The sequence below is a fragment of the Malus domestica genome, chromosome 10 (genome assembly GCF_042453785.1).
Source record: "Malus domestica chromosome 10, GDT2T_hap1".
Lineage (NCBI taxonomy): Eukaryota > Viridiplantae > Streptophyta > Magnoliopsida > Rosales > Rosaceae > Malus > Malus domestica.
In genome coordinates this window covers 38,047,041-38,057,292 of record NC_091670.1, presented here as the reverse complement: position 1 = coordinate 38,057,292, position 10,252 = coordinate 38,047,041, and the positions used below count along the sequence as shown (strand labels likewise).

At 35.3% G+C, this 10,252-nt stretch overlaps 1 protein-coding gene and 1 long non-coding RNA gene across 2 annotated transcripts; one reads left to right on the top strand and one right to left on the bottom strand.

Annotated features, from left to right (window-relative positions):
* The first annotated feature begins 3,475 nt into the window (after positions 1–3,475).
* Positions 3,476–10,027, top strand: LOC103446226 (subtilisin-like protease SBT5.6). The gene is made up of 9 exons (XM_008385310.4): positions 3,476–3,623; positions 3,735–3,927; positions 4,010–4,195; positions 4,656–4,767; positions 7,319–7,880; positions 8,078–8,178; positions 8,461–8,818; positions 8,969–9,185; positions 9,279–10,027. Exons 1-9 carry the CDS (start codon positions 3,552–3,554, stop codon positions 9,812–9,814), a joined length of 2,337 nt encoding a protein of 778 aa, XP_008383532.3. The 5' UTR covers positions 3,476–3,551; the 3' UTR covers positions 9,815–10,027.
* LOC139188442 (uncharacterized) lies at positions 9,886–10,251 on the bottom strand. The gene is made up of 2 exons (XR_011571865.1): positions 10,217–10,251; positions 9,886–10,134 (listed from the first exon to the last, which is right to left on the bottom strand). It is a non-coding gene; the product is annotated as an uncharacterized lncRNA (long non-coding RNA).
* Between the last annotated feature and the right edge of the window lies 1 nt (position 10,252).

The window sequence follows — 10,252 nt, the reverse complement described above, 5'->3', positions numbered from 1 at the left end:
ACTTCACGTGAATTGTTTATTTGATTGATGGAATGAAACCTTAGAAATCCAATGCGGTTGAGCATCCCAAAGTTGCTAGTGCCTTTGAGAAAATTTAGCTAGTGGCATGATGATTCCTTTCCGAAAGGATTGTCCCAGGGGTGCATGGCAACCGGGTAGTGATGTAGGTGCATTGAAGGCAAGTAGTACTAGTCACCTTGTTAAAAATTAAACACATCCACAATGCAAAGAATATGGCGTAAGAAAAGTTGATGCTAGTGATGATTTTATATTCGAGCTGTAGATTTATGTAGATTGAACTTTTTGTAAGCAATACACTTGTCTATGTAAGCAATATACATGACTACACAAAAAGAATTAAAATCAAACAAAAAACTCACATAAATCGATCCATACTGTAGTTGAAGGTTCCAAAACTTCAAAACCCTTGCCATAAGTAAAAAATAGCTTGGTTTTGTCTATGTGAGTGTCTTAGGGTTTTAGCTAGAATAGAACATAAGGGAAAGATTGCGTGATGGTAAGGATTCAATTATTAGTGTGTGGGTTTATTAATAAATTTTAGTTTTATTGTTAATTTCATTTTGTACTTGATAGTAATTATATAATAAAGTAAAGATGACAATTCACATTTAAAGTTTAAGTTGGGTGTAGAATGAGGTTACATGGGTTCAAATAAAATTTCCCTTCAAATATGTGACTTTCACATTACAATCCGTAATCTAATAATTGAAAAAACAAAATACCATATTTACGGGGTCGGGAAAGAGGTGCAAGCCTAATCACATATTCCTTCTTTTTCCATTTCAAGTCAATAAACATTTCATAAGGAAAATAAATTTGAAACACAGTTATTTGTGCTACGCCACCACAATTGCAGGAAGTGTGACACATATGACTCTTGTACAAATGAAATATTATCTTCTAAGCAAAACTTTATATTAATCTCAAGTAAAACACAATTAACAAAATGTGCATTTCGTTAACGAATTTTCATGAAATTCGTCAAAGTTTATGAAAGCACTGAAATTCGATTAGATTAGATTTCATACTGAATTCAAGTTTTTGGTTCAATTTGGCCTCGGTTGGAAGACTACCTAGTCTATATATGCCAATGTTGGTTGTCCTTCTATAAGAAAAATTCTAACATCTTCTTCCCCTTCCATTTTTTTATTTTCTTCCCGTTGTCGGCAACACAAACAAGAAGCCATTTGGCATTTTGATTAACCTATTTCGAGCAGGAGCAGCCGTCCTTTAGGGTTTTGGTCATCTCTGCCAACCCAATCATACAATTTCAGCTTTTTCAATAAAACCCAAAAGAAGAAGATAAATTGGGATTTTCAATCCTAACCCAAAAACACCACGAACAATACTTGACTACTCAAAGATAAGTAAGAAATCATACTCAAAATTCTTAGTGTTTTAATCGCGGATCTTTGTGCTTATGATCATAACCGTTCATACTATGAATCACATTGGAAAGATCATTTCTGCAAAAAAATAAATTAAAACGAAGATCGTTTAGTCAATCTATTGTAGCAAATATATAGACGGTTCATAATACTTTTACCAATACCGTTCATTTGTTTTTAAAGAGTTTGATGACTAAACGACCTTAGTTTTAATTGATTTTTTGCAGAGGTGATCTTTATATGGTGATTTATAATATGAACGGTTCTGATTATAAACACGAAGTTTTCTAAATTGACAACGAACAATTTTGAGAAATTTTGAGTAGGAGTCTTTGAGTAGCTAAGTGTTGTTCAACCACCACCAAAACCACACACACACACAAAAAGATGAAATTTGGATTTTCTACAACTTGGCTTTCTTTGTTCAAAAAAGCTTAATTTGATGTTCAAGGGTATTCCTCTTCACTTGAAAGTGAGAGGTCTTAGGTTCGAATCTCGTGGATGACGAATTTATTACCAAATTAGGCTGCTCATTGTGTGGCTTTGCTGAATTCTCCCTCCTTAGGGTAAAAATATTGATGTACTAAAAATAAAGTAATTAAATACAAGAGTACACTCATCCTTAAAGGGGCTGATGTGAAAGTGAATTAAAATATCTGAAGATGTTAGTGTTATTTCTTAAATTTGAGGTAGTTTTGTGAAAACATAATAAACGTCATGGAGTGTTAAGGTAATTATTCTATTAAATTCAATAGTTAGATAATAATGTTTTGTTTCCACATGATGCTTATTAATGATCAGTTTAGTATATACAGAGAAGAGAGGTGAGAAAGGGAACATGATGAATAGGATAATGATAGCAATACGCATCGAATTATCAGAAAGACGGACCAAATGTCAACTTTCAACAACACCGATATTGTCTCTAATTTATTAATTACTACCTGCAAAGTACGACAGATGTGAATTTATCACAAAAGGCTTCGGTATTATTTGGAATGGGGTTACAATTTTAAACTCTTATTTTCTTAGAGATACAGCCGATGTGGGATATTCAATAATACGTTCTAAAAAACACTTACCAAGTTAAAAAAAGGATTAAATACCTAAAATCCCTCAACTTTTTAGTGTCATTCCAAATTGGTCTCAACCTTTTTAAACATTCCAAAGAAGTTTCCAATCTATTGAGAATCTCACATTTGTTAAGCTCCAGTTAAATTTTGTAAAACTAACTGGGCTGACTTTGCCTCTAAAATCAATAGAAGGTCGTGGAAGCATGGCCTCCACCAACTAACGGTCACCCACCACCCCTATCAGGCCATCACCTCCAAACTCAATGCACAACCACCAATTCCACCCTACAATTGAAGTCGTCAACATCTAGTGGAAGGGTTGTTGAAATGGTATACAGTATCGTGATGCGGCCACCACCATCTTCACCATCCACAAAGAAGAACTGGAAGCTTTACGAGCCGAGAATCAGTGAATGAGGAAATCGCATGAGCAGAAACAACTCTTTGAAACTCTATCTGAATTCTCAACCTCTTTTTTGTTAGGAGATTGCCTCCTAATGTAATTTTAATTTGGGTCCATTTTTCGATTCAATTTTATACTCGTTTAATTATCGTGTTCCATATTATATATTCTATGTTTGAAATTTAGATTTTGAGGCAACTAATATTAATGTTCATTATGATATACGCAGTTGGTGGGTTTTGAATATAAAGGTTGAGATGTGCTTCAGTGGTCGTAGGTTGAGCTTGGGAAGCTTGAGATTTTCCGATCTTCGTTTTTATTTTTCATTTAAAATGTTTAAAAATGTTGAAATTAATTTAGAACAACACTAAAAACTTAGGAAGTTTTAGGTAATTAATTCTTAAAAAAGTTATGGTTAATAAGATCCAAATTAAGCTGTTACCTTTTTTTATCAGTTAACCAAAATAAATGCAAAAAAAAGTCAACTGTAACTGAAAAAATATAGCATTTTAATTTTCTAAAAGAGTCCACTACCAAATTTCATATATCAGATATCATACTTTACCATGTATCTCGGTCCCTACTCTAAAATAAGCCTTAAACTTATATATAAACACTTTTAATCAGTTCAAAATTTGTATCCACTAATTCCTCAGCACAAAACCAATGAGGAAAGTCTTCATCCTCTCTCTCCTTCTCCTCCTTCCTCTCTTAGCCTCATGTGCAGAACAAAAAAAGGTCATTCCTTTTGGCCGTGATAAATCTATTTTTTCTTCCATTTCGTATATCTTTTCTTACATATATGTCACGTTTATATATACTTATATACATGTTTTTGTGTATCTATAGGTCTATATAGTGTATTTTGGCGAACACAGTGGAGGGAAAGCACTGCATGAAATTGAGGACACCCATCACTCGTATTTGCTCTCTGTGAAAGAAACAGAAGAAGATGCCAGAGCTTCTTTGCTTTACAGTTACAAGCACAGCATCAATGGCTTTGCAGCTGTCCTCACCCAGGACGAAGCTTCCAATCTATCTGGTAATTAACCAAACCAATCACATCCTCTCTCTCTCTCTCTCTCTCTCTCTCTAATGCTGCAGAAATTGAATGGTAAGTGCAGACTTGGAAGAAGTTGTGTCTGTGTGGGCTAGCCACCCAAAAAAGTACTCTATGCACACCACAAGGTCTTGGGAGTTTTCAGGCATAATAGAAGAGGAAGAGAGGCATTGGATAGACAAGATGGGAGGAGACTTCTTATCCAAAGCCAGATATGGCAAGGACATCATAGTTGGGCTCCTTGATAGTGGTAAGAAGTTATAAGAACATCAATTTTATCAAACAACTTCATATATTAGTTTTCTTGTCCAGTGAAGTCTTTCACAGGTGATTCCTGTGTGTCTGGAATGGGAAATAAATCTGATGCATTCATGTATTTTTTTGTGTCTAGAGCACTTATTTTATGAGGAAATATGTTGTGTCACCAGTATTATATTACTTTGTGTCTGATAAAAAAAATTGTTTCCCTGAATGGTATATCTCTATGTCTGCAACACCTATTTTTGTGAGTGTCGGGGTTGAGAGAAAATATATGGTTTTATTGACTTATTAATGAAGGTATATTAATTTGTGTGTACAACTCATTATATGACTGGTTTTGTGAATGTAAAGTGAAATATCTCGGTTATAGGGTTGATTATTTCCTGGGTGGAGGGAAGTGGGTATGATTGGATCCATGCCATGATGATGTTTGTTGATTTTATGATCAGGTGTCTGGCCAGAATCAAAGAGCTTTAGGGATGAAGGAATGGGGCCCATTCCAAAACCATGGAAGGGAATCTGCCAATCAGGACCTGGTTTTAATTCATCTCACTGTAACAGGTAAGTTTGTTAATTTAATTGTTAATTTTCTTCCATCAACTTTCTTTGATTATATACGGATCCATTTTGTGGTATGGGTAATTGTGTTGGTGAGGCAAACTAGAATTTTTTGAAATACGTGTGAAGTGACTTAACCCCATTACATATGGGTATGGCTAGCTTTGGTCTTTGACACATTTTACTTTAATATATTTTTTGTATCAGATGGGATAGTAGGGGTCCTAGGGGACCATGTATCTTCTATTTTTGCTGGCTTTGGGACCTAGTTTTGAAATAAGAGAAATTATATTATCATCGTTTCTTTTGCTACTTTATTAACTAAAATTCTATTTATTTTTAATTTTTAATCAAGATTTTTGGGTATTAATAACATCATTAATTATTTTAATAATATTTTTTTTAAAATATATTCATTTAATGTTAAAAATGTTACAATTAGTATATTTATATTTATGACTATATTTTTATCATATATTTTTAGTTTTAGTTTGTAACCATTTTTAATTTGTAATTATTTTTTTAACTTGTACCAATTTTATTTTCAGTTTTAATTTGTACCCATATATTAATTTCTTTTATGCCCATATTTTTTTAAAGTTTATTTGTATTTGTACCCATATTTTTTTTATTTGTACTTTTTATTTTGCTAAATGTACCCATGCTAATTACATGTACCCATTCATGTAAAACTTTTTAATCTTAAAATGTACTCATTCTTAAATATATCAACTTGTTATATGTAAAATGTACCCTTTTTTTTATATAAAATCTATTCAATTTTTTTCTAACCCATTTTTAAACTTATATGGGTACATTCTTTTTTTATTTATTTAAAATGTATCCATGTCAAGTTTAATTAAAGAAATTTACTAATGTTATTAAGCCTAATATCTTTTTTTTTGTGATTTTGAAGAATGTACCCATGTTTTGATACAATAAATATTTTGGTTAATTTTGATGAATGTACCCACGTTTATATATACACACACAATAGTATATTTATATTTTAATATTTTTAATCCCACAAATTATGGTTTTTTATTTAAAATCTCATTTATATAAACAACTAAAATTTCGAATTTTTAATTTAAAAAATATAGTAACGTACATAGAAATAAATTATCACATTAATTTCAGGGACCTTGATCAAAAATTAAAAACCAACAAGGTTTCAATCAAAGAATATTCAAACTAAAGACCGCATCCAAAGTCTCCCATTTCTAGGGTTTTTCTACTATGGGGGTTGTTTAGTTTTCCACCATACATTCTACTCCTGCATAATTTGGCAGGAATTGTTTCTGCAAAAAAGTGTCAGTTTTGTGAATATAAACGAAATGAGATTGCCTTTGATGATACCAAGGAATTAGAGAATTTGATCATCCAGTATTTAGGCCTGCATGTTCATGTTGTACAATTCCTCAATGCATGCATCAAAACAACAGAGAGAATTTCAGTGACAGCATCCACTTGACTTGCATAATATTATTGATAAATAGTTGTTTGGGATTATTGAAAATTGAATTATAAAAGTATTTCTGACCCAGCAAACATGAACGATCGATGATCACTACCTTTGTTTGTTTCAGTCAAACAAAACAAATAGGTGATTTAATTGGGTTTTGGCTTCTTTTGTTTCACATCTTGTGAACTTTCTTTATCGTTATTTGGAGGCCTCTCCGTGACTCTTGCATTTGAAGTCAGCCTAGCTATTTGCTTTCTGGAAGATGACCTAAACCCAATTATTCAATCTGCACAGTCCTCAACTTTTTTTCTTATGTCAGAAAAAGGACTGCAATTGGGCAGCTCAGTGGTGTGTGTTCAGTGTTCGCCTATGAGATTTCAGCATCACACTGCTAATGTATAGTTGATTACTTAAGTTATAGGTCATATCTCTGGCGCGGTTAATAAAAGTAGTAGTACAATTTTACTGATGTGTACAACTAAATTAACAAAGAGAGACAACAAATGGAAAACAAATTGATGCATTTATAGACTTGGATATATGCAAGGAGTTGAATCACTTGTTTATCTCTATCTAATTTTTAAGTGATTCATAATATTTACTTGTGTAATTGACGTTGTGAGTTTGATTTTCCTAAGTATGCAAAAGTTATTTAGTTATTTTCTCTTTAGCTAAAGGACCAGTAAGATTGACATATTGTTTATTCAGAATGGTGATCGGATGCATGATAATATCTTTCCATCTCGCTTATCATATTGCATGCAAAGTTTTTGTCTCAAAATATACAAACTCATTGGTTATTTCTAAATAGGTCATTAGATAACAACCATAACATGTTACATTCAAAACATGCACATATCATAATTAAAAACTCATTGGTTAACTCATAACTCCATATGGAGCAAAACCCAATTGGTATAATTTTTTTCTTACAGTCTAACTGACATAAATAAAATCTTGTGCGAAACTTGGGCTTTCATTGTAGTGAAACTTGCAAAGCAAGAATCAAACGTTGTGCTTAAAGCCTTATAGTCACAAATGAATGATGCCAGGTTCAGTAGTTCACCTATGATATGGATTGTTTTGCAGGAAGCTGATAGGAGCTCGCTACTACGTCAAAGGTTTTGAGCAATTCTACGGTCATTTAAATGCCTCGGAGGATTACCGATCACCTCGTGACATGGATGGCCACGGAACACACACAAGCTCAACCGTTGCAGGCCGAGTCGTTCCCAACACCTCAGCCCTGGGTGGTTTTGCCCTAGGCACGGCCTCTGGCGGTGCCCCATTGGCACGCCTTGCCATATACAAAGTGTGTTGGGCAATACCAGGCCAGTCCAAGGCAGATGGCAACACATGCTTTGAGGAAGACATGTTGGCAGCCATTGATGATGCAATAGGTGATGGTGTTGATGTACTGAGCATATCAATTGGGACAAAAAAACCTGTAAATTACACCAATGATGGCATTGCTATTGGAGCATTGCATGCCACCAAGAAGAACATTGTGGTGGCATGTAGTGCTGGGAACAATGGCCCTGCTCCATCTACTCTTTCAAATCCGGCTCCATGGATAATCACAGTTGGTGCTAGCAGCCTCGACCGGGCATTCGTCGCTCCGGTTGTGCTTGGAAATGGGATCACAATTGAGGTAATTTAAAGTTTACAGGTGATTGGAAAGTATGGTTTGTTAGCATTTGGAATAGGGCTCATTTCAAGAATGGTTTCTTAGTATTTGGGTTAGGGCTCATTTCAGGAATGCTATTGTGGGAAGCACTTACTTTTTTCTCTATAAGCACATGCAACAATATGGTACTTGCTAAAATGTTTGTCTGAGTCAACATTCAGGGAGAAACAGTGACACCAAGCAAGCTGGAAGAGAATAAGAAGTACCCTTTAGTATATGCTGCAGATGTTATTAACTCTGGTGTACCAAAAGATATGGCAGGGTAAAGTTCACTCTATGATTTATTTAAAGAAAATATGCACAAACAAAACTGATCAAAGACTAAATTTGAACTGGCCGGACACTAAACAAACAATAAAAGGGCACTTAGCCGTGATTTATATACGGCTCACTGTCTGTTTAGTGTCTTCTCGATTCTACTTTTTATTGAAAGTCTGTAATCAGTTCTATTTGTGCATATCTATGTTATTAGTAGTTAAATAGTGACTGTAATTAGCTAATGACTTGTAAAAATTTTTTAAAAATAAACTAAATGTGGCTGCAGACAATGCCTACCAGGCTCTCTTTCACCTGAGAAGGTGAAGGGAAATATAGTTTTGTGCATGAGAGGAAGTGGGATGAGAGTTGGAAAAGGCATGGAAGTGAAAAGGGCAGGAGGAGTTGGATTTATATTAGGAAACAGTGCAGCAAATGAGGTTGAAATTTCCTGTGATGCTCATGTTATTCCTGCCACTGCAGTGCTTTATGAAGATGCCAATAGAATTCTTCAATACATCAACTCTACCAAAATTCCAACGGCTACTATTATACCAGCAAGGACTGTTTTCAATAGAAAGCCAGCTCCCTTCATGGCTGCATTCACTAGCAGAGGCCCCAATCTCATTGACCCTAACTTTCTCAAGGTAAAATTTCCTAATGTACTTTTGTTACTTAATTAGTACAATCTCCCTAAGAACCGTTAACGTTGGCGAGGAACAGTTTAAATGTCAAACTTCGAAAGTTTAGGAATTTAATGGTTTTGAAACTTAACCTCTCTTCCTTCACCTGGGCAGCCAGATATCACAGCTCCAGGGCTGAATATATTGGCGGCGTGGACTGAGGCTGATCCGCCAACCAAGTTGTCCGGTATAGATCATCGAGTTGTTCAGTATAATATATACTCTGGAACTTCAATGTCTTGCCCTCATGTAGCAGCTGCAGCAGTACTTGTCAAAGCAATCCACCCTACTTGGAGCAGTGCTGCCATAAGATCTGCTATCATGACCACAGGTAAACTAAATACCCCGAACGTTCAAGGCAGGGCACTTGATCAAAACCGGCACATTGTTTGATCATCTTTAACTTTTATTGTTTGCCTTGCAGCTGAAATAAGAAACAAATTGGGTTTACCATTGAAAGATGAATCAGGAAGTGTTGCTACTCCCTTTGCATATGGGGCCGGACACTTTCGTCCCACGAAGGCAGCAGACCCCGGCCTTGTATACGATGCTTCGTACAAGGACTATCTTCAATACATTTGCAGTATAGGAGTAGCCAAGAACGTCGATCCAACATTCAATTGTCCAAAATCACCACCAACAGCAATCAACCTGAACTACCCTTCCATTGCAATCCCCAAACTAAAGGACACCATGACCATCAAGAGGACAGTCACAAATGTTGGCGACAGCAAAAGCATTTACTTCTTTACCTCCAAGCCGCCTTTGGGAATCTCCATTAAGGCATCCCCGAGCATGTTGTTCTTCGATCATTTCGGCCAGAAGAAGAGCTTCACCGTAACAGTTAAAGCAAGAAGAGAGATGCTTAGCAAGCAAGGCAATGAGTATGTCTTTGGGTGGTACACTTGGACCGATGGACTCCACACTGTGAGGAGTCCCATTGCAGTGTCTTTAGCATAAGAACTACTCTGTCGCCATTTTAATTTCTTTTGGATTTTGATTTCATTGCAAACCATAGGAACACAGAAATAGAGATAGGAGACTCCCAGTGCATTACAGTACTTGAAAGGGTTGCCGGACCAAAAGGCTCCGGCAGAATATTTTCCTGTGGAGTTGTAAACCTATTTCACCTTTTTTAGGATCGAAAAATAAGAAATTATTACCATTTGCAAACTCTGAAGATGAAGAACTTCTGTAGCAATCGCGATTGTGAAGTACATGATAGAAGTGAACTCTGTCGGATTGTAAAGAACAGCATCGGCTGCATAGGTGGTTGCACCCTGCATCATCGGTTTCAATGGAAATCACCTAATTGCCATTTGCAACGACTACCGTGACATGCCAATGGAAAATTTTCCCTACCTCACAGTGCCCGACGTCATACAACACCCGACATCT

What these genes read in the sequence shown, in the direction of transcription:
- LOC103446226 (XM_008385310.4), top strand. Translation starts at nt 3,552, where the DNA reads ATGAGGAAAGTCTTCATCCTCTCTCTCCTTCTCCTCCTTCCTCTCTTA. An exon ending in CGAAGCTTCCAATCTATCTG is followed by an intron (nt 3,928 to 4,009) that starts GTAATTAACCAA and finishes TGGTAAGTGCAG; the next exon opens with ACTTGGAAGAAGTTGTGTCT. An exon ending in TTGACCCTAACTTTCTCAAG is followed by an intron (nt 8,819 to 8,968) that starts GTAAAATTTCCT and finishes TCACCTGGGCAG; the next exon opens with CCAGATATCACAGCTCCAGG.